The sequence below is a fragment of the Colias eurytheme genome, chromosome 3, assembly GCF_061535395.1.
Source record: "Colias eurytheme isolate Ceu_HAF_F1 chromosome 3, ilColEury1 Martin Lab GWU primary, whole genome shotgun sequence".
NCBI classification, from domain to species: domain Eukaryota; kingdom Metazoa; phylum Arthropoda; class Insecta; order Lepidoptera; family Pieridae; genus Colias; species Colias eurytheme.
Window position 1 is genome coordinate 4,679,898 of NC_142982.1, and position 26,479 is coordinate 4,706,376.

Sequence of the window (26,479 nt, forward strand, 5' to 3'; positions counted from 1 at the left end):
AGCACATACATGACAGTTTAAGAGACCACGATCAAAGGAAATGCTTGATTTTCATTGCCCGCGATTTGATCGATTCTGACTATTATAACCTTTCAAACTTTTTATTGCTTTACATATTGTATGAATGAAATTTTATGGAAAGTAATAGTTGAACTTGGTTTTTCTACTAATCTTGATGTCCCACTAAATCATTGATATAATGTCGTATAGGTATCATAGAGAATATATAGCGAGTGAAACACCAGTATGGCTTAAGATTGAAACTAATAGATAAAATACCCTCAGACTCTATCATTCCTTACTTACTTGCACGATACAATACAAAGCAGTCTACACTATAAACGGATATAAATATTTATGTGCGTAACATTCCTAACGTCCTATCGGCGGAACCTACGGAAACCAATATAAAATTGTTGCATTTATTGCGAACAAAGACAGTAAAAGTGAGAGCATTCTATCGGCTGTGAGCAAATTGTTACAAATAGCGACGTGGAGGCTTCGACAGGCAGATCCGTACAATGGCTAGAGCGCTATTCAGAGGCGCTGCTTTCGTAGCCGGCGCAAATTTCCTCGCAATTCTGTTTTATTTTTTCCTCAGAAAGCATTGAAATACGTTACTTGGCCTCGTTTTTAATGATTCAAATTTTCACGTAATTTTCCTTGAAACATAAATAATTTTATTAAATTCGTTGCAGGCAATCCGGGGAATTAGATGATGGCTTTTTATTGGGTAGCAACTAACAACATTAATACGGACAGTTTCGTACAAAATAATTTTATAGATGAAAATTCGTTATAATATTTCCACTAAATGGCATATCGCAGATAATCCATAATACTGTAATAAATGTATTCCTGCAGTGAAATGTGATTTGGTAAACAGGATTGTAGAATCGGAATAGGAAGAGTTATATGATAAGGATATTTATAACCAGACTATTTTTAATGTTCACTGCATCTCAGGAAGGGGAGCAATTTGCGAGCTTGGGCGCCCATTAAGGGTGTCCCAAATTCATAATGTATTAGGAAAAACTTATAAGTGTTGCCCTACTATCATTAATCGTTCTTTCTTGGAATGAGGTGCTAATTTCGAATTTTTTATAGTTAAAAATACACAGATTTTTAAAGAAATCATTTCCTCCTAATGATAATATGTACTTAAATTCTCCAGTCATCTGAATATAGTAGCTGATTCACTAATATAAAGGCTAAATACACAAATTAATATTGGTAGACACTCAGCATCCCGTTTCAACCAATAATGATAGAATTCATGCTAGTTTAATAATTACGTTCACTGCAAACAGTAAAAATACATATCAAATCCGAAACCATTGAAACCTTGTAGGTGATAAACATCACGACATTATAAACTTTAACATCAATAATATTAGTAGAACAACAATAGATCCCGCGAACTGAAATCATTGCGATGCAGGGCGCGTTGCTGCCAGCGGCTGCGACATCCCATAATAACAAACTTCGTGCAAACCTCACTTATCCACTCGACTATTGCAACGGGTTTTATACGAAACCCGGCGAGATTGAAGAGAATTTTCATAAAAAACAACCCGTGCAAAAATGTGGCCTTTTGTTCTGTACGTAAAATAATTACAACGAGCGCGTAAGTTGGAAAATAGTTGTGCACCGGAATGCACAATATAGCTATACTTCAATATATATATATAGTATGCTTCTATGTAGAGAAATTATGCTACAATGTTGAACGAAAATCGCAAATTGCATGCGTATGGCTTAAACTATTAGGCAAGTCATTAAAATGGACTAATAACTATTGAAGTAACTAATCAATATATGGTTTAATATTACGTTTTAGGCAGTAAGCGGCATGGGAATAAATTAAAACTTAAGAAGAGCACTGTTATTTACGAAATACCTACGCAAAATACATAAAAATAAATGTGTTCGAAATAAACATAAAATTCGGTTTTAAAATTAGTTACAAATTTCCTTAAGGTCAGTGTAGTTCACAACACACGCTTATCATAATTAACCCGATCAAATAAACGACCTCATGATATGCACCAAAGCAATTGAAATTTTGGCGCCAAGCAATACCTACCGAACGTGATTGAAACATGGATGTACTGGCAGATTAATAGTGCGGCTGAGACTTGCACTCCCTGAGGAGCAGCTGCTCGCCTGGCCACTTCATCAGATGCCATAATGCAGATGTCACTTTAAGCCACTGGTATACCTGGATTAGTTTTTCCTCCGTTTCACTACCGTAAACCAGTCAAGAAGGCATTCTTTGAGGATATGGATTGCTTGTAGGTACGGGACAAAAGTTAAAAAATGAGTAGATAGATATATTTTAGCGTAAGTAATATTATCGTAACGAATAAACTATTAAACGTTAAAATATCATTCATGCTGTTATATTATACCTTGTTTTCTTATGATCTTGGCTCTATCGTACAAAAAATGAATGATCTACATTCCACATATGCAATCACGGCTCTAGTCTCTCAATAATCCATACCCGGGAAACTTAAAATCCGAGAAAACGTTCAGCTATTATACGAGAAAAACAAAACTAAACTGTTGAAAGTGGAGTGAAGAAACTAAAAAGAACAAAGGAAGTCTGCAAAGACAGCGATATAACCGTGAAGCGAGAGAAAAACGACTCGGAACATTAAAAGCTTAAAATTGTAGCACGTGACTCATATAATCTTAGAAACGTGGTCATATTCATCTTGATTACTCGTTTATTAGCAGGAATAACTAATTTTTAAGAGATTATTTGCAAAAAATTCGTTACTTAAACTCCTCCTATTTTATCTTCGTGGAGGGACAAAAATAAAATGATGTTTTATAAGTTTTCCAAAAGCAGGATCTTTTATCTACCTTAATTTATCTCTGCTAGAGACATGACTATTGTTTTAATTTAATTCCGTATAATATTTAAGTGAATAATATATTAATAAGAGCTAGGTACGTTTATTAAATATCAAATAATGAAATAAAAAGTTAAACAATAAATTGTTTTATAAGTTTAATTTTAACATTAAATAGAGAACGTGCATATTTAATGGAACTTAATAGTTTGAGCGAGATATTTAATAATACGTGCGGCTCGTAAATGGGGCATGCATATCGTTATTTCCCGAGTTTTATATTTTTCACGGATTTATAATAAAGATCGGATGCATAATTAATACCAACAGCATTACACTGAGGTTATAAATATTCATCAAAAACTGTAGTATATTAATATTTAATGAATTACTTTTACAGATTTACAATTTAACTTTTGTAGTGTTTAATTTTTACAAGGAGGGAAGTTAGCTGTAGAGATTTAAAATGATTTCATACTGATTTGCAATTTTTATGTGCGAGTTAAATTACCGCGAGAATTTTTACAAACAATTCTTACATTTCACTTCTATTTCACTACATTAGGTACATTGATTCGGGGATTTCCGTAGACCCGAAAAATATTTAGTAGATTACATTTATATTATTAATTAAATAGCATTTATAAATTATAACAAACCACACACTCAACCAAATTTGGAAAAAAAAATTCGAAGACAAACAATATACATTTTGAACGTAACGCCTCCAAAAAACGCAGACATAAAGTAAAGCACGTGCTCACTGCATAATGTAGACTTAAGCTTAAATAGCTCCAGCTCGTTTAGTAAGTGTCGACGTAATTGTTGATTCACCTTAGCATCAAATATGCAGCAGGCCTGGGCCTCCCAAGAACTATCTTCGTAAGTATACCAAGTATAGTCGAAGTGTTGCGACTTTCGACCGACGTAAATGCCACAACGGACAAGACAGCGGCCCGATACTATTTTAGTTATTTGTTAAAAGTAGATTGATTTGAACTTTCCCAGACACTTCGGGAAATATAGTTCGCGTTATAAATGGATGTTGGCTTGAATTGACATACATTTTTGATATTTGGAAATCGAGTAAGTTACTTATGGAACAAGCATTGGATTTTCGAATCCAATAACATATTTTACAATACTATTTGAGTAATTTTGTTCACAGCAAGACAATGAATGCATCATCGTTTCTAAATTTGTATGTTTGTTACTACTTTACGCGAAAGTAACCGAACTGATCTAATAGTTTATGGACTAGAATAACATAAGCTATAGGATTAACTAGCTTTTTCCCGCGAGTTCTTTCGCAAGTGAAGCCGCGCGGCATAGAATGTTATATTTTTCATGCTACTTTGTATTCAAATAGATAACAAAGTAGCATGAAAAATATAAAAATTTTTGTTGATACAAAATTTTATAAATGCATGACATATTTTAAAACAATAAAACAAACAAATAAAGTCATTACGATAGATATTACTTAACGAAAAGCTCTACAAAATACTATATAGAACTCTCTCATGAAGCAACTATCAATAAAACAGATTTCCATTGATTCAGATATTCAAAGCATATTATTTATGAACTAAATATGTACTTATAAGAATTTATTTTTACATGGAGTTTTCTCGGTTGCTGAAGTTCATTTCAATTTGATAACTCCAGCTGGTTTTAAACAAAAGGTACAAGACAAAAGCATTGAAAATGTCTCTGTGAAGCTTGAAATCCTAAAATCGACGCACGGACAGATTACTACAGATTAATCCTTGACCCATAACCTCGCATTATTCGAGAATAATGGGAATAATTCTTTCCGTGAAAGATATATATTTTGATTTAGTGCTTTTCATTTGAATGTGAAAATATTAGAACATAAATGCAATGAATAAAAAGTAAAAAGTCGAATTGTGAATGTTAATACTAGAATGGAAAAGTGGTGCTTTCCAGGTAGATTTTCATTCAGGCGATTTATGAATAAGTTGTAGGTAGGTACCTACCTAGGTACCTAGATACTACATATATATCCATTAGTCATTATTTACGGCTAAGCTCCTTAAATTAGGCGGATATAATCACATCCTTATAGAGGCAAATTAGCTACCTATAATATCTTAGTTTCAGCATTTATTCGATGTATAAAAAAAAATATTGCAATCGCTTCAAAAACCTACCGTTTCAATTAATTTTTTAAACTTCATTTCTATAGAACTCCAGTATTAATGGGTTTTTAATAAATTGTGAATACAGAAAAAATATAAATGTTAGTCATATTCACTTCGAGTCTCAATTGGCGGGTCTCCACAGCCAATTAAAATGACAGAATACTTTATTTTCCTCGGCCGAGCTACGTCCACAGTCCACACTGACCGAGCTGCTCCGCGTAGCAACTGCTTCGCGAGGCTGCTCATTAAACCATGTGGCATTAAACCATCTGATGACTGAATTTCATACTGAAAAAATACTATTTCTAACTGTCGGTTATTTATAAATATCTATGAATCTAGACGTCTAACCGGAGATCGCAGCAGTCGTCCGCTCTTTTTAACTGGCTCTAACTATTTATATCATGTACTACAGACAGCTAATTCTAGCAGTAACACAACACAGGGTTATCGGATATATATTTCTCCACGCGTTCTTAGGGTTGCAGCAAATAAGGGTGGATCGATAGAGGCCCGTGCACTCCACGTGACTCCCACGTGACGCACGTGACGGGCCGCTTATTGTAATCCACTATATTCATCTGTTTATTTACAATTCATTAGATATTTGACCTACATGTATCTCCTTCTGTTTATTGTTGGACTCAATGACCTGGATCCAAAGGGCTATTTTATATTCGATTTATAGAGGACTGCAAACTGCGAAGGTATTCACGTTTACGGATCTATGACTTTGAGAATATATCCTCTTTTATATAAATTAAATATATTTTTCTTCAATAGCAAAATTTTTTTGTGCTTCAGATATATAGATGCTGTATAGAAATATGACTAAAAATTAGAATACCTAAGGATTATTATTATGAATAATAAATGCAAAAATTGAACTAATTAAGATCCTAATTTAGGTACAGTAATCAAATTTTGAAAGAAATTGCTTAAAGATACATATTCACACAGATAAAATCAATACAAAATGATTAAGGTAGTTTCACTCAAAAGCTTCTGCCTTAAAAATCCAAAACGACCTTACCAAGACTGATTTGCCCTCGCAAAGCTCTTTTATTCTAAATTAAATCGATATCTCTGGGTGGCGCAAAAGCCAAATGGTTTTACAAATATTTATTTTGATACTTCACTCATTGCGGCATTGGTAATAAGAATAATTTGTTGGCTAATTGAAAATATGAATTTAAATTCTTTTGCACGTCGTCAAATGAATGAATCCTAGTCTTTTCATTGAAATCGAAAACCTTAATCGTTAAGGCACTTCTCATTTTATTGCAAGAGTTAAACTTTTTTGTTAGTAAATTGTGTTTTGTAAAGACCTGAGTAATTATTGTAAAATCAAAGCAAAATGAATCATTACAGCCTAATGGACATAAATAGGTGATTAAATTTATTTCCTTATAAAGAAGTGACCTAAAACATCACACACAACAGGAAACATACATTTTAAATCGCAAGTCATTTTCATAATTGGTGTAAAAACAAAGTAATTTTAAATTTAAATTTATGTGAGATGAATTTGTACGTAGAAAAACTTGCATAATCTAAATAGATGGCAAACATCCAGCCCAGGGCCACCTGCAGCCGCAGTCGAGCCACTGCAGCGGGAAATTGTTAACTGCTTAATGTAACAAAATGATAGAACGAGCGCTATGCTGCCAAGGATTTACATTTTTATTGATTACCTTTGATGAAAGAGCACTAACGACCGAATTCTTGTGAACGTGCTGAAGTTTTGAACGTGGAGATGTCAATTTTAGTACCGTTAATGTAAATTTCATGAAGTTTGACACATAGTTCAGTTGGAATCGATGAAAACGCTTAATTGCACGTATGTGTCTATGTCTATGTATTTATAAAAAAAACTAAATCATAAGTAAGATACAAATTTCCAACAGCTAGTAAAATTTTATTCAATCCACAAATGTTTGACGCAAATGCTTGGTTCCAGTCACAAATAAAAATCTAAAACCAGGCAAACACTTATCGTAGCTATAAAATTTTTAATTATATTGCCACAATTAGCCGTTGTCAGAAAAATTTTGCAGCAAGATCTCGCTATTGTCTTGCCCTAGAACGGTATAATTCGCACTCAGCTTCTCAACCGTATCTCGAATGTAGAGAACAAATTTTTCCAATAAACCTTCATCAGATTTTGTAAAGCAAAATTACCTTTACGGGGAGTGTTTAAGGTTGACAGTCGCTCAGCGGATGGCGGTAACTGTGTGGGGAGTAGGTCAACGTCCCTTCCCCCGCGCCCCGGCTTCAGTTTCAGACTCCGAAAGGAAACCGGCGCGCCGTAGCGACCGTATGTCATGACAAAATCAAATATTTATTGAAAATCTCTGCACGATGCCATGCCTGTCATTATTTTAAATAAGTAGAAAAGGGGATCGATGTTCAGCCTTTGAATTGATAAGTATCTCAGAATTTATAAGGTATCCATTATCCATATGCATGATCTAATCTTTTTACTTGAATTCCATTACCGTTCAAATTGCACTAACATGTGTACCAATCAATATATACTACCTAATATTATATTCATAGAGTGTTTACTCATACAAATCTACAAACTACAAAATGTAGAATGTTCATACAAATAGAATAAAAATCTCACTACAATACCACATAATCAACCTAATTTAAACAAACAGTAAAGCATAAATCATTGTTCACGAATTTTGAGTACATTTTAATTACATCTGAAGAAAAAAGTTCTCGCATTAAAGAAAAATAGAGGGAAGTTTGAAAGCCGACCTACTTAAAAGTTGGTTGAAAAATCATGTTTCGCCTTGGCCAGCCTAGACAAGACTTCTTATAATATGCAGTGGGTGTTAGTCGTGAGTGCTATAGAGATAATTAGCATGGATAGTGTGGGCCGCAGGGGGGAACACGGCGCGGGCTATCGGCGCGATCGCCCTCTTCAAACCTTTTTGGGTCAAGCAGTCCGGCTACGGCCTTACAGCGATCATTCTTAGAATTTTATAAGGAGTATAATTTTCAATACACTAATTTATTATATAGCGTCACATATACAAGACTTGTATCTTAATTGCCCATTTGTGAACGTTTAATCTGAAGAATACGTAGTCAATATTTATATACAAAAATAACGTACTTAATTAAAAATAGTATTTATAATTACTATTATAAATACTATTAATAATTTTGAAGTTAACTATGTTTCTTGTTCTGTGCTAGCTGTACACTTATCAAAATACAATTAATTTAATTATTACGTAAAGAAGAACTTTGGATGACTGCAATATTTTTCTATATTGAAATTATGAATTATAAATTAATTTTATGTGGAAGTGGAAATCTCGGAACACAATTCAGTAGGTATCTGTAATGTTGTGAATGAATTCGTTTGACACGAGGCAGCACATCGTAGTGGCTCTCAAGCCCTTGAGCGGTGTATCAAAAAGGTGAGTAATATGGATTTCGAGTTTTGGAGTTGTTTGACGAGTAATCCGGACTCATCGGAGCACATTGCGGAACGATCTCAAGAGAGCTTCACGCTTATTACGCGACGCGAGAGCCGCCCTAGCTTATAACACGTTTTAGAAAAGTATATTGGTGTAACTACGCAGTTCAAAATGATGCCTTTTTTTCACATGTTGCAGCTTTTCAGCTTTACAAAGTTCAGAACGGACTTTTGAGCGAAAACTTAATGAGGCCCGAGTATCTTTTAGACGATTCTGTGGGCTAATTATGTAGAAAATGAACGCTGGGCTGTTTGTAAATTAAGTTTTCGTTAATTAAATTATTTGAAATTTTTTCAAGTGACATTACTTGAATAAGTTTATTCAGTATTACTAACGCAAATGTTAAATCTTTAAATGATAAGTAATAGGCACCGTATTCACTTTTAAGTAACTTCTAGTTAAGCTACACTTTAAAAACAAATAACCGGTTCTTTTCTCGGTCATCCTTTGAATCAACACGAAAAGATCTAAGATGATGAATTGCGAAACTAGTTTAATAAAAACGTATAAAATAACATTTCTCACCCATGTCAGATGGGTGTGAAAAGTGGTAAATTCCCCGGCGCGAATATGACCCAAATTCCTGTAATGCTGCTTTAAAACCTGATCCTAATTCATACAAATTTGTCACTTTACTTAGTCTGAAATTTATTTGATTCAATCGATTTGCCTCTCGCTTAACATCGCTAAATTTTAAACTGTGTTTTGATTAGGCTATGCAACCATACCCATTATTATAAAAGAGCGTGTGTGCCGAGCACACGTGTCAGAAGTGATAATTCTTTGGCAAGATTCAAAGGTTTTGGTAAACCCTCGCCAGTTACTCCATAACGTGACGATATTTCCATGAAACGCGACCTTGAAATTTTACTCTCAAATTTCACTTAAAAAATATGTATATATTTTCTAATAGGTAAATAACCTAGAGCGAGTCTCAAGAAAGGACCTAATTTACGTAGACTCTGTTTCATTAACTTCGTAGTGAAAACGTACGTTAGACATTGTTTAATCACACCTTGTGGAATACCGCGAACTTCCTTACATCCTTGCTATTGAAGATGCTATGAACTTTCTACTCCAAGCCTTACTCTTTAATAGTTACACTTTAAACACCAGCATTAACATTATAATTTAAAAGCCAATTGATTTAAAAGTTATTTGACGCTATATACCTAGAGCTTTACAGCCTTACACAGCTTTTTAAAAAGAAGAGTCTTTTTGTACTCGTAGTACTTCTTAATATGACTAATTCAAAACCCAACAGAAGGTACAAATAACACACTTTGTTATAATTTCACCTCTTAACCCAATAAAGGCGACTGGCACGACGCGAAAACACATTTAATACTCATACTCGTAATTTCTAACTTGCAGCCAACTCGAAAGGAAAAACATCCACTTAAAAACTTCACATAGTGATAACAGTGAGATGTCTTAGTTTAACTGCGAATTTTACAACTTGTTCCTTTTAATTGCGAGTATCTTTTTCTTCTTTCACGTAATATTATCTACGTGGAAACCTACTATTTAGGTATTTTGATTTCATGTGTACAGAATGTTTGCTAACTTTAAAATATAGGTATAAGTTACACTTTGTATTGTTGCTACCACTTGATGAAATCTGTATTTTAGGCTTTAGATTTTTTAAATAAAAATGACTTTATTCATTAGCTCCACTTTTATTCAGAAATTTTCAAATCAAATACAAAAGCTATACCAGTTTCGTAATGATGATGACGTTTTTAAAAAACTAAATTCTACACATGGAAAAAATAATTTAACTGTGTTAAAACTAAATATCAATCAATTATTAATTAAAAAATCTGGATAACGGTATCGAATATTGAGAAACAGTAATATTACAATAGGTTAGAAGAAGAAATTATCTCTTATATTCTCAGTTTCGAATTAATTATATTCAGAAAATTTTCATAGTATGTAAGTACCTACTACAGCTACGGTCTACAAGTATTGGAATATCTCATGCATAACCTGTATTAGAAAACGCTATGAAATGCTCTATGTAGATTGTAGCCGCACGTAACTTTTTAATCAATTGGTACCCATAATTTGATTAATAACACTATAATATGAACCAATCAACCAAAATATCATCATCGAATTTTGTAGCAAGTTAACAGTAACAGTAAACTAAGTTTAAATGGATATTTTCAGATAGATGAGAAGGCAGTATACAGGGTGTAATCGTTAAGTGTGCACAGGCGATTATTCCGTAACTATTACAGATATCAAAAAACTTTAAACTGATATCGAAAGTACTTAACCTAATGAGTAAAATGGCCATAATAAATTTTTAAAAATAATACGAGAAATATCTAAAAAAATAACTTTAAACCCTCCCATACATTTAGTATGAGACATGAATATCCCATGTACATGGGTTGATCCAAAAGTAATGATAATCAATATTAAACAAGGTCATTACAGTTAAAATAATAATGTATTTCTCTAGATAGTCTTCTAACTAGATAATATACTTCGATATTTTTTTTCCTTAACTTAGAAAAAAAAAAACTTTGACTTCATCTACAAAAACCCCTCAAAATCGGCCATCACTTCGCTGTCGTCTTAAAATTTCTTGTATCGACGGTGTTTCTTGTGCCGAGGTAAGAGATAGAATTAACTAGGAGCTAGATCTTACAAACAGGGTGGGTGTTCAAGCATTTTCAATGCCGATTTTTGATTGGCAGCCATCGCAACTGACGCTTTGTGATCTGGTGCGTTGTCTTGGTGAACCAACATTCAAGACAGAAGTTTGCCATGTCTCTTTTTATTACTAACCTACCCGCAATCTTTTAATTTGGTCTTTGTAGTAAGAGCCCTGTGTAGTAGTGGCTACCTTCTTAAAATATTCCACATTTCTTCAGCGTCCCAAAAAACTACGGCTTTAATCTATCCCACTAATTTTCACTTTGAAAATCTTCACCGTCACTTTGGAAGCTCGCATCCAGGCCATTGATTGTTTCTTGGTTTCAGCATAAACATGGTGAACCCAGGTAACGCCCATGGTCACAAATCGTGACAAAAAATTATCCTGATCTCATTAAAAATTTAGAAATTCACCCTCTAAATGTCGAATCGTTGTTTCTTCTTTTCGTCGGGAAACATTCTGGCTCGCACTGTTCACATTAAAATTAATGTTAATACTTGGAAACGTGGCCTGTAGATATAATTTTTTTGTGATAACTTAGTGATTACATGAGCAAGCATAAAACATTTATTTTATATTTTTATGTGCACAGGAAATACCCAATTATCATTACTTTTGGATCAACCTATACATTTAATATGAAAGATTTTAGCTTTTTTTTTGTTTTTTTGGTTTTCTGCTTTAATTACTTCGCAAATTTGGAGGGAAGTTCATTTAGAAACTGTAAATAGACCTTCTCATTGTATTGCACAATAAGGACGTCACTTCGAAAATCTACTATGAATACAAAATGTATGGGAAATAAATTGTATGGGAGCGTTTAATGTAACATTTTTGGTTATTTCTCGTTTTATTTTTAAAAAATTATTATGGCCATCTTACTCATTAGGTTAAGTACTTTCGATATCAGTTTAAAGTTTTTTGATATCTGCAATAGTTACGGAATAATCGCTTGTGCACACTTAACGATTACACCCTGTATAAATCATTATAACTTACAAGTATGTGATACATATTACACATCACAAGGACGAATAAAAATAACACCACAATCTTAGAGCCGGAAAAACTGATATGAAGTTGGACAAAAAGTGAATGACTCAAACCAGCTGTAGTTACGGAATTTCACCGAAAGCTTTGGTTTACAAGTTGCATTGCAGATTACTTTGACAGTCGACATTAAACATCTGGTTATCTTTGTATCGCCTTTTCATTTTCAGGTACATTGTTGGAATATTTGTACAGAGCGGAGACAACAGGGTTGTCGCGTTACGGCACGTGTATCTAGTTTACGGAATAGGTATATATGATGTTATACATGTATTTAATATATTTGTAGTTAGAGTTATACATAGAGATCTCTATATCCTTATTCAACAATAAAACAATTCCTTAGATTTGAACACATCTAAACTAATGCATACAAAATTCATACAAAAAATAATAATAATCTAATAAGGTAGTGCTTGGAGACTTGTATTTATATCATGCTACGACCAATACGAGCGTAGCAGAAATGAAAATTCTTCCAAAAGCGAGAAAATATATTCCTTTTTGAAAGCTTCCGTTGCGTGCGCTGCGGTAAACGGTTATGTTTAATTCGTCCTCAAACTAATTCGAGGCGTAGGTACAAGTAGTGTAATAAATAGGTCTACCAGACCTTATATAGATTATTTGTCTAAAAAGCAATCAACAAATTTCCAAAGAGAACAGAATATACAAAGGTGTCTATTAAATAGATTGGTTACTTTCCATTAACGGAAAAAATTACACTCACATTAATTTCTTTTCCTTAAAAAATCACACATCTGTAACAAAAAGTTTTCAACAGAATGTTCGGTTTACGTAAGCATCACTGTTAACACCTATTAATTAATTACGCGCTGCAATGTTTGTGGTGAGATTTCATTTGCAATATTGTTTCACACGACAACACGTGTACTTCGACGCTTTCATCGCTTAATCCAATTCCAATGAACAATTAAACATTGGTCTACTTAGTTCATGTCTGAACACAATTCATCACTCTCCTTCGAAAGTAAACTTTATGTAGAAATTCTCATTAAGAAAATTATAAATCAGAAAATAGTTTTCTTAATATAGGAAACAGAAATTATAAAATCTTGGAATATGAATTAAGACTCGTGGAGCGTGGACTCGCGGGCGCGAAGGGGTGCGGGGTGCAGAGGTCACGGATCAGCTGGGCGGCGGCCATATTGATTCTGAGCCTGTTTGATCGGCGCCCGCCCGCGCACTGCCGCGCTACGGATTAACACGAGAACAACTTTTATGATTTCAACTCAGACAATAATATATCTCGACATTTCGCGGTATACTGCGTATCGTGCATAAAAACGTGTTAATATAAGCAACCTATATTCGTTTCAATTTTTTTCCATAAAGAGTTGTGAATCGAATACTTGTTTTGTTTTGCTCCGTTTATTTAAGGTGAATGCTACGGTCTGTTCCCAGCCAACTAAGTTTTCATTCATTACAAAACCTTGAATTGAGTTTTAAATATATGAAGTAGGTTACGCTATGTCTGTTTTTTAAAGTTTGGTATAAACTTTTTTTCCATTTTACCTACTTAGTTCAAAAAACTAAAAAAACTCAAACACACTTTTTAACTTCAAAATGAAGCTAGCTGTCCGTTTAAATTAAAACTAAATCAAAAACAAAAGACAGTCTGTAAGTTTTCTTTTATTACACTTCGTTACAGCAAAGAGAAAGCGATTAACCGAGAAATGTTCGGACACTGATACTATCGGATAGTTCCTTGACGGTTAGTTCCAATGGAATTGTTGGAACGGAAAAAACTGTCCTGGATAGAACAATAGATAAGCTTTGTTGCACACTCGCTACACGTCCGTGGGAATCTTGTGTTAATATAATTACATTGAACACTTCTGACATATTTATTAGCTAGCTCAACTGCGAAATTGAATGGGATGGGGTGGATTTTGCCATTCAAATAGAAGTTTTACAAAATAGAAGACTGCATTACTCAGTTATTTAATAATAGCAATTATGGCAATTGGATATAAACTATTCATTTCAATACTAATTAAGCCGCTTTTATAATAATTCACTGCTAGGATTTTATTCAGGAAAATTCTTGTTCTAAATAATTTATTGAATACAGAAAAACCTCATACAAACAGAGTATACAATTTACATAGTATATATAAGTATCTGAGTATTATGTGGACGGTATTACCCTGCATACAATACAATGGTCGGCTTTTAACGATTGCTCTCAAGCGATATTTAACTGAAGGAATAAATGTTAGACTTTTAGTATTCAATACAATGAGAACAAAGCGATCATAATGAGGCACAATATATTTTTTGTGATAAAATATCTAAAAAGTAAAACCCAAGCTATACTGGGATATACCTGATTAAAATAAATACAATACCAATAACAACAGCATTTAATTTAAATGAAAATTATTGCTTTTGCCTAGCACAATGTATCTATTAGGCTAGTCTATACTTATTTTATTTTCCATAGTTTCATTTTACCTATATACCTAAATGTTGGAATATGAAATAATCAATTAAATTTCATATGAAAAATATAAAAGAACATGAATTAGTTTTCAAAGCAAAGAGCAAGGGAAGAAGATACCTCAAAGGCCAGTGCCAGGAAAGTTCTTGTAGCACGAAGCTTTTAGCATCCATGTAACAACAACAACAAACACGTTTCAGATTTCATGTTTCACGTAAGGCCTTCCATGAATCTATAAACATGAAATATTATATTGTTGTTCTAACTGAAAATTAACAAAAAATGTCTCACTGAAGATTGGTGCACACCTATCTGAAAGATTGTGTGATGGGTTGGTTTAGTGTTTTAAGGCCTGTTTAAAAGTTTACATGCCAACAAAATTATAACCAGTAACCTTTTATTGTGTTTATTTACAATTCATAAAAATTATACAAACATTTTAAAGAACAGATATTTAACTGCAATGATAGCAAATATTTTGTGATGAAACCATATTACGTAACGTTAAATATATTCAAAAGTTGAATGAATGTAGAGCCTGCGAGAATGTTACCGATCTATCTAAATTTGGCAAATAGCCGAGAAAAAGGATTTCACTACTAAGTACTGCAAAATAAAGGAAAGCGAGAATAAATCTTATCAGCGCGTAGTAAACGGGAGCAAGCAACGTAATCTATAATTAATTATGTAGATCGAAATAACAATATCACTTTAAACGTTAAAGCAACAAAAGATAGTAGAAATTGGACGAGCAATTTAATACACAACACTCAGACACGTTGTTTTAAGGAAAGTGTGTCTACATCAAAGTGAGAGAGCAGGGGCGAGACCTGAGAGCACCCTTATTCGTCACCATTAGGCTTGCCTTTTTTACACCGGTTTTAGCATACACAAACATTTTTGAAGGGCCCGCTGGTGGTTAAAAAATTTCACTCAAAAATTGTTTTATCATTAAGGCACCTATTCTATATTAATATACAAAGTTCATTGTATTTAAGTAACCATTTAAATGATATAAGTAATTGATTTCTGAACCATTTAAATGATATAAGTACATGATATAAATGATATAAGTAGTTTCTGAACCATTTAAATGATATAAGTAATGGATTTCTCGTCAGCGACAATACATTTGTTAGATTCAGATTTTTCAATCAAATTGTCACCTAGTTGCACAAGTTTTATAATTACTTAGGTTAATTTAAATTATTGCAATGACTCCTTTTTGTCAATAATTCCACAAACAACAAAAGTTTATAATCTAAGTCTATATTTCACGCCCTTAGCCCCGTCTGTCCCGCATGCAGTTGGCACGTAGCCAATACCGACACTAATTCGTTGACGTAGTTACATAATTACTTCGTTTTGCCGACCCGTCTCTGAGATTGTGCTTTTTCAAACCCTTCCACATTCGCCTTTGAATGTTCCACTATAACAGCTAATAGTTATGAGATAGTCGTTGGAGAAATACAGGACTAACCTCGTGTTTTGGGGTCTGCAAAAGGGTCTACTACATCGTAATTATGCATAAACATATTCTATACAGATCATTTTAACTATTTAATCATACTTTTATTTTCTTTAGCCAAATATTTCGTGTATTTTCCAATTAAGAATGTGAGTAGCCTGACATCTCTCATTATCCGACATTTCACAGACTTTAAAAAATGAATTTTGTTGTACAAATGCAACATTTTCACACAAACCAAAATAAAACGAATAAATTTTAAATTCGTGCTTTACATTAATTAACGTAGTTGCTACAAATATACAACAAATAATAAAATACAGCCATTAAGCAATACTACTTATAGCCGTTGTTGACAGGGCGCTCCACATAAGTTTGAGTTCGTAATTCGCTACCGCAGAAACGAAATATTAATTTTCGCGAGCCGGCCTTTAATTATGACGAACAACTTTCGGACTCTCAGCTCATGTTACATACTGTTAGTCTACTCAATTTAAACTTCTTTTTGAGTGATCTCCAACGCTTTGAACGTGGAAAGCGTGTAGCGGCCGCAATTGAGAAGTTTGTTGCTACTTTAAACTTTTAAAAGGACAATTACGGCGGCGATTGTAGAATGGAAATGTGACGCGCTGTAACAGATTTTGTTGCTAAGACGGTATACTTTTATTATATAATCGTATTTCACCGTTTCTCTTATTTTAACACGATTAATAAGAACAATTTTAACGACAGGTTATGCACACGGTGACAACGTTTTACTTTCTTCCAAACACATTGACTGACATATATTGCATATTAACAATATTCTATAACTAACATAATATGTAACTAACATAACTAACATTTCAAATGTCATTTATGCAATTACTCTGATTTATTATTATGGATGAGTTTGAATTAAAACAGCCACACGAAGCAGACAATCAAGTTTTACGAATCTCATCATCATTTCGTAACCATTCGTAACCACTGGCCGAACGCGCGATGTGCTACGCTCGCCGAATACGGCGTAGCGTCGAAATTACTTGATAATTTAATAATGCTGAACGCAAAATTCGTAGCTGTCATTGAGGCCGGCAGTGCACGCATCTTTAGCAAAAGGTCTCTCGATGTTTCGACTTCAAAAGGATCCAAACATTAGTATACCCGGCTGTCAACAGCACGACTACTATGGAAGTGATGATTTGTGTTCATACTAAGGATGAAATTACTGTGGAATAAATGAAATTATAAAATTATAATTTTAATTGAAATTTTTGTTTTTATTTAATCTGTAGTTTACCTATTAGCTTCTTTAAACATCACAAAGAACGGATTTCTAAAAGCCTTGAAAAGAGTTGTTTTAAAAACTAAGAAAAATAATGAATGAAGGCTTTAAGAGGTTGACTATAGAAGCGGACTGTGATTAATGCTGGTGCGACTACGAGCTACTCTCAAAGTGAATTGGAACAGATCGGAAGGGTACTTCTTTTTAAGACGTCAAGTCGATTAATTACCTATTCATTGTTTATTCGTGCATTCGAATACATTTAAATATTTTAAACAAATTGTATCAATATTTCATTTCGCAATCGAGAATAACTTTTTTAGTAACAAGCTTAATACACACTCAACGTGAGCCTACTCACATGAGAACTACAAAACTGATTTATAATTAGTTGTTAAAAATGTTAAATACTCATTTCGAAGTAAATTTAACGAGAATTATGAGCTACAATATTTAAAAGCTTATTTCATATCACGGTGAATAGATAAAAAAATATCGTAGGAACGTGTTAATTTGTGAGGTTTATTAGAATTGATGTTTGTTTCTATTTCACCAAGAAAAAGCTGAGTAGAATTATATGAAATGTTATACAGAGGTAGAATATAGTTTGAATTCACATAATATAAGCTCGACTACCTGAGCAGAACGCGAGTAAAGCCGCGGCCTCCAGCTAGTACAAACACAACAAAAAGTCCCGAGCCTGGGAAATACTTCAACAACCGTCATAAATCGGAACTCCGCCTTAAATATTAAAGAATCTATGGCACTAACCGCTCTACTTAGATCTATTTAATTACTTCTCACCTATTTTTCAGTTTTAAATAATAAACGTGCAAAACATCGCAAGTGAGGCGCAATAAATTAATATTTTAGCCACAGTTACCATCGCGCTCGAGAACGCTCGTGCGCGCAAACAAGCCCCAAGTGACACTTTACCTTCTGACAAGATACCTCTTAACTTACTCCATTTTGCGGTTCAACACAAACTGATTCCTATTATTCTATCCAACATAGTTGTTATGTAACGTTCCTCTGCAATAAGATGCAGAAACTGAGAGCCACTTGAATTTTCATTGTATTATGTCTAGTGGGTGCAAACCCTGAATCTATGGGAATATATCGCTGTGATTATAAACTCAAGGGCTCTACATCTTGATATTTAAGCTACATATTTAATTTTAACCTTGACTTATTTTACCAATATTTTCTCTATCGCTTCAACATTTTTTGATTTTATCATAATTTCACTAGAATGTGTTCGTTTTTTTAATAAATAATTCATTTTATCAGACAATAAAGAAACGAAGGTGATCTCAAATTTATAACTTCTACTTAGTAACAATTAGTGACTTCGAAAGTACGTAAGAGATGGTAGAATATAATATTATAAAAGTAGGTATACAATTTTGTTTGTATTATAAAGTTTTGATTTCTTATTTGGTTGTTAAAATAATTTTATACTCATAAAAAGAGCGTGTGTGCCTTATTTGGTAAGGCTAAATAAGTATTTTGATACCAAAATCTTCGCCTTACTCCGTGTCGTTACGGTTTTGCCATGACGCGACCTTGATACTCTCAACGCGCCTACCGAAATTTCACTTCAATAAAATCATAACATAAAAACGTCGAGGTCATAACATACACGTGTTCGGTATGTATTTGCGTAACGAAACGTAGGAGTATTTATTAATCACGTACATACCTACAGCAAATCAATTCAAATTTTGCACCAAAAAAGATTTGGTATTCCAAATCTACAGAAAGAGTTCTCTGCGTATTACATCGTACATTTCAAGCTACAAGTCAACACAGTTTCCCACAAAATCAATAGAAGCCAAAGAAAATGTAAAACCAAAAAAAACTGAAAACGTTCTCAACAAATCATAACAGATCCGCCACACCGTAATACTTTTGAAATACTTAGCAGGCCCGCACCCTTTTATTTAAAATTACGGGTTAAATAAATTGGTGCTATTACTACGACACGAGCAAGCCTCGGATCGTTTTCCTTAAGGGAAACTTTCCCCTGTCGCCCTTTCCGGCGGAGGACGTCAACGCGCCGCCGAGACCAATTTGTCTACCAATACCTACACCGGACGTATAAAATTGCACATTTATACATCCCAAAAAGCTAACGGATATGTAAACGAACGTATACATGTGCGAAGACCGGGTAGTTTTTGGGTAAACGCATTGTTTAATGGCACTCTTGAATATATACAATCTGGATAGAGCTTCTGTTCTTAGATCCATACTTTTACGTAACGATTTATTCAGAGTAAGGATCTAAAATATTGTATGATTCTAATCTGTGAATATAAACGTTCATGAAACAACTGTCAGACGATATGTAAAATTAATAATTATATTCTTAGATTATATTATTATTAAATGGATTATAGTAGGTAGTATATAATTTATATATCTACACGCGTCTGTGGAATTAATAATAATATTTTTATCAATTCTACTATTGACATCATACGCAAAAGTAAATTTATCTAGTCTTTGATAAATTCAACTATATACTTTATACATGCTACGTTATTTATTTACAGTATTATGTAATACTATTCTCTTAAATTACATTTTCCGAAAGTGAATATTCTAATATATTTACTCCGAAATAAAATTAAAACGTGAACAGGATGATATCATTGCCAAAGTCAGACAAGGTAGGAGCTCGCATGCGCGCTATTTGTACGCATGCGTATTTTATTATAACCTCAATTCTAGGCGTGTTTTTGAATGAAACTTTAGTTCGCAACCTCATACCTGATATCACGGTTACACGCTTCAGGCGCGTCGAGCTATCGGCAAGATTTTATATGGTGATTTATCACTAACGTCAATCAAATTGATATGAGATTATCACTTGAAATTTTCATTTTTACCCTCATTTTTCACTTATTTTAATTGTAACCTTGTTAAATAATGTATTCTTGTTTTAATCTCTACTTATCAAATACTTAACTTTAAATAACTTTTTTAACTGATCAAATTAATAAGTAGTAACGTAAAAAGAAAACTATGATTTATTATCACATTTATTTGAATATGAAAATTACATTCCACTAGCTCCTTTGCGGGTTTATAGAACATGGAGAGTAAATAAGCAAATTGAATGTAATATTTTATGAATGAAATTTGTTTTAACCTGATCTACCTTTTAAAAATTTCAGTACCTATAGTGCAAGTAGTGAAACAGACACCTTGCATATAAAATGAGTAGGTACATTTCCAAATGTTGAACGTATGACATAGTATGGTGGCATAAAAAGCACTATGGGAAATTAATTAAATGCTCCATTAATTGAATATGACATTCACATAATTATCTTTGATGATTGAATCGATCAAAACAGTCACAGCATTCTGCATTTGCGATAGTAGAGTAATTAAATGAAAAGTAGAGTAATGAAAAATTTCATTTAAAAACTCTCTCCTTTTCAGTAATATTCATATTTACGCTCTTATGAGGACGATCTGTAGTTTTAATACATATTTATTATTAATTCGCAATATTAATAAAATTTAAAATCATCTATTACATAGGTAGGTACACGATGTTTTATTGAATTGCTTGTAAGAAATAACATCAATTGTAGGTACATGTCCCTTGCAATTCAACTGAGTAAAGTTAACAATGTGGAAATCGTTTAAAAGCTTTCAAGTGTCTAAAACACAGGTACATTCGCAGATCCTGTCGTGGACAGGGTAAAGACATGCGATTGAGGACAAAACGACCTCAGGCACGTAAGGAGTTTAAGCTATTACCGACCTATTTATTCCATCTTTTATAACTTCCTCGATTTTTTTATTTAGTTTTTAAACGATGTATGTATGGCGAAAATAACAACAAGTAGTAAAAATAACAAGAATTATCACGACTCTCTCACGATATTACATATGATTATGATTATTATCATGCCCATGACATTTATTGGTACACGTATTAATACCCTGGCCGGTATGAATTACAAAATATGATCGTAGAAGAAAAGACTTTCTGAGAACGAACAGCTTCAGCAAAAAGTCAAGCAAATACTAATTAGTTACCAACCCGTCAACGAAGTCACCGATAAAAACTACATCCAATAGATATCGATATTAAAAGGCGTCGTATTATGTGGTATGTATTATAGTCTTTAAGAATTCAAAAACACATCACTATCTCTTTTTTATAAACCTATCCTTGCCAACACACTATAATATTATTATTGTATTTCACATATCAAAGATAAATCATGTTGTTATGCGCCTCAACAATATTATTATTCAAGTTGTCACAAACATTGATACAATGTTGAAAGCCTGTAATGAATGATGGAAGCAATATCAGGAATATACGTATACTTGTTACTTGTGTAGAATACCAAGAAAAGTTCTATAAAAAGTTTACATCATCGCCGCTTGGATCCCTCAGCAATGGCGTCATTTCTCTATTTTATGACTCTAAATGCGTTCATAAAGGTGGGTGCAGGTTTGGGATTTGTAAATATAATGAAAATGGCATGTTCGTAAAATCTTATTTACCAACAACTTTGTTGTACCCTGTCCTTTTATTTTAAATAAAGCAATTTGCTTAATTGTTAGTATAGGTGGAAAATGGAAATGGTAAAATTTTAATTAACATTCCATTTGTACGTATCTAGTATATTATTATTAGTCTGTGATTCCATTAACATGCTATGACATCTATGGGAATAGTAATGGTAATCATATTAATTAAATAAAGCTTAGAGAGTTTTCATGTAATAGCCAATTATAAGTTGATATTTGAATAGATTTTATTCGTAGTCTCTTTGCATCGTAGTATTGTAAACAGACATTTTAAATAATAATTCGACGCTCATATTGATAAATTTTTTATTGAATTATTATGAATAATTAGATTAAATAAATGAGATAATTCACTACAAAGTATCACTCATAACAAAAACAAACAAATTATTACTATATTTCTACTGCTACGAGAAAGAGAAGCTGACTCTACCATTCATGCTTTTACTTTTTGTTATATTATAAACAAAATTCTTGTTTCCATTATCACATGTTTCAGTAAAATGAGTGCAATTCATTTTACACCAGCACAATTTATACAACAATGTTTGTGTGTCACCAACAGAAATGTGAAGGTAATATATAAATTTTCGTGCTAAACCTAACCTAACTCATATACGAGTAGGTTGAATAATTCTTTATAAAAGAGATTCATATGTATCAATAATATGTACTTTGTTTCTCATAATTTGACTCTGATTTATCATAATATTAGGATTAAACTAAACCTTAACTTGTGTGACTATATTAAAAAAATCTCAAAACAAATCATTAGTATTGAGTTTTTCCAAATAAAAAGTAAAGGGTTTGTAAGTATATGGTAACAGCTAAGGTCTAACTGACTAGAGAATGAAACGTAGAACATAACAATTGAGAGAAAGGTAAAATTGTAGGCAGTTAAGTTAGTTCGATCGTGTACATTTTTATGGAAACTAAAATATGTAGACCCAGACATAACTTATTATAAACCAATACTTTTAAGACATGCATCAGTATTTTTAATTTAAAGCAGAACAATTTTAACTGAAGGTATCTGTGTAAATAATCATGCATTTATGAGTAACAAATAATTAAAACAAAAGTATAATAATTGAAAGAAATCATAAAATTTATTTGTAAGTATAAATTTGAATCGTTAGAGCCGTTGATGAATTGATCTCGCTGAATATTGCTTCCATTAGAAGTGGGTATATTTTTCAATGCTTCTTTAAATTAATAACAGACAACATCAAATGTTCTTGGCTTTATAATTTTGTGAAAATTCAAACCGAACCTTCATTTGTCGAGTGATTTATTTACATGGAGTACGTTTTAATGTAGATAACTCATTATACGTCTTTAATATGAATTATAATTATCCTAAAATATATTGGATAGATTAAATGCGGTTGACGATTAAAAAATAAAATAGTCTATATTCTAAATTAATTGCTCATTTGAAACAAAAATATACTAATTACCTATTTCACAATAAAAATCAAAACAATCAATGTAATTTCTTTAGGTTAGCATTTAATTTACATTATACCATAATCTTGTAGTTCTTACAATTGTTTTTCTTACTACGATGTTCATGCTATATTAATATTTATTAATTTATTATTAATACCCTTTTATATTTATAAATATCGTTAAGTATATAAAGTACTATAATAAAATTAATAATTAACAACAAAATGACTTTTTCGTCAACTGAAATCCTTGAAAATCTATATATTTTTAGATATTCAAGCATTGTACTGTGTAAATACACAAAAAATCTTGATTTGATCATCACAATTTATAAGCTTTAAAGCCAAAAATAAAAAGAAAATGGCACAGAAATAAGTGAAAATGTATAGAAACATCAGTTCGACTTCGAAAACCGTTGAATGTCGCATTCAATCATTTTAAATGTTTAAAAACGTATATCTATCATATTATATGAACACCTGATGTCGGAAAAATCAATTATCTTCATATGATATAATGAATAGCCTTCAACATCGCCGTATATTTTGTACATAAGAAGGAGATTGCTAGTACATATTTCTGGTTATATAATACGAAATATCCTAACTTAGATTTCGGGTATTTCATTGAACAAGGTGAAGATTTGTATTTTTCTTATGAAATCTAAGGTTAAGCAGCGTGGCCTGTGGAACACGATCGATACACGCATATAATCTAACCATTGACGTGGGTCACGCGTATATTCAAGAGGTTAGGGAGAATCTCTGATCAGATCAATGATATGTCTTATATTTCAGAAGTTCACGAACAAATAAAAGTAATTATTTCAAAAAAATCAGGTAAACCGAGAGCATCTCTAAAATTCTTCTGGTTCGCTAGGATTTAAAAAAATATTCCATTATCAACGACATAATTTTTTTTCAAAGTACCTAACGAGTTTTATGTAAAGTTTATAATGTTTTATAAACTGTGTTTGTGTATTATGTGTCAACTTATTGTATATGTTTATTACCTACTGCATAGACGGGCTGACGAACCCAAACTACAGTAACGTCTATTTTCTCATCATTACTCAACCTTAAAATCACTACCTACGCTGCTGGTAAACTTGCTGCGCTCTTCTGGTCCACTCACCTGGCACTCGTTACAGGTGTGTACTGAATAGGACTGGTCGCAGTCGTAGCGATTGAGGATGCTGACGAAGTCACAGTGCACGCGCGCCACCATGGCGTCGAGGGCAAGGAGGTCGCGAAGCGTGCGTTCGCAGCGCTCTCCACCGGCGAGAACGTCGGCGCGCGCGCTGCGGTCCAGTGCGGATGCAGGGGACCGCTCGCAGCAGGCGCGCAGCCGCAGCTCGGCCAGGCGACGCGCTCGTGCACCAGCTCCAAGCGCGCAGAGCGACGGCACGTCGCGCCCCGCCAGCGTGTCGGCGCCGCCGCCGCTGCACGCCGCGTGCCCGTCGCCGCACTCGGCGCCCGCGCCCTCCTCCTCCAGATCGCACGCGCTCAGCCAGGGGTTGAGGCGCGCGAGCGGACTCACGGCCAGGCCCGCGGCCGCCATCAGCAGCAGCAGCAGCAGCGGCGGCGCTCGCATGGCGGGGGCGGCGCCGCTAGCGGGGGCCGGCCCGCCGGGCGCGGCGCTGCCTCATACCGCATCGCGCATGGCGACCTACTCGCGCGGCCCGGGCCGCGGGGCCGCCGCGCGGGGTGGGCGCGCCGCCATGTCGCTCGCTCGCCGCTCGACTGACACCCCCCGGGCGCACATCGATCGCCCCGCTCCCCGCTCCCGCTGCGCGCGTCCCTACAGCCTCTGCTGCCGTTATGTAACCTGCGTGCGCACCCCAAGCCCCGCCTGCCGTCAACTTCAACACGAATACTGCGCCATCTCGTAGTTGATAGACAAATGAGTGCCGCCCGCCCTAACTCGAAAACAGAAAACTTTTTTGTTTGAAATCGTATCGGTGAAGATGGCATGATAATAAACTTTAAAAACATTCTGCAACTAACGATAATCTTGCATAATCAACTGTGATAACACTAAAGATTATATTGACTGTGTTAGGTATGGATGTGTTACTGTGTGTTACCTATTTGAAACTTCACCTTTTTTCAACTTCGTGGAAAAATTAAGACCTCCAATCCAGCCGCATTTTAGAAGTAGCTTGCAAGTCGATCGAATCCACTACTGACGACCACAGTATGCAAAAAACTTTTTGTATGGAATCTAAAAATAAATCTAGTTACAATGAATCGAGTATTATATATATATTTTTTGAAGTGAAACTTCTTTATCGGGGTTGGAAAAAAAATTAGTGTAACATTTTTTCGTTACGCGTGACATTTTTCCGTTACGCGCCATCTTTTTCTTATCGCTACCACGCGTGATTCGTCGTCGTATTTCTGTAAAGTTGCATATAGTACCTAAATTATTTTTTTGAAAAATAAGGTCATAAAGAAGTCTCACTTCTTACGTGTGTACACTAGTACACGCACACATTTTTTTCTCATTAGTGTCAAACAATTATTCCTTTTAAAAGCCGTAGAGAATATAATTGCACTGAGACTCTAGATTATTCCCATGAAGTACACTTGTAGTCAACTATTTACGCCGCACCTACACTAAACAACTTCCCAGCTTTTGCTAAAATATGAATGCATTTTGCAATTCTCTTTTTCATTCTTTCAAAATAATTATGAAACCTCAAACTTTCTGACTTCAAGATAACGGAAAAAGTTTTTTTTTAGAATTAATGTAAAATGCTCTAGATTACTTATGTAGGTATTTGATTTTATAATTTCTACCCTCGGGACACCATAGTAACTAGTCTTAAAGCAGTATGAATTCTACTGTGGAAAAATGATAGCCACCTATAGGTACCTATTACCTACCTGGTTCTAGCGCCATCACTTTCCCAAACCGTGTTTTTAAGACGCGAACCGTACCTATTAAAGAAGTGTGAAATTTGAAAGTTGAGAATGCAAATGGAAAAGGAAAAAATAATTGTGTTATCGACCTAGTACT

At 33.7% G+C, this 26,479-nt stretch overlaps 1 protein-coding gene across 1 annotated transcript in view; it reads right to left on the reverse strand.

Annotated features, from left to right (window-relative positions):
• The window catches only part of Mid1 (calcium-permeable channel component Mid1), a 34,110-nt gene extending 9,059 nt beyond the window's left edge, over positions 1–25,051 (reverse strand). The window contains exon 1 of the mRNA XM_090119533.1: positions 24,593–25,051. Coding sequence (XP_089975659.1) covers positions 24,593–25,051 — 459 coding nt within the window. The remainder of the gene's footprint in view (positions 1–24,592) is intronic.
• Between the last annotated feature and the right edge of the window lie 1,428 nt (positions 25,052–26,479).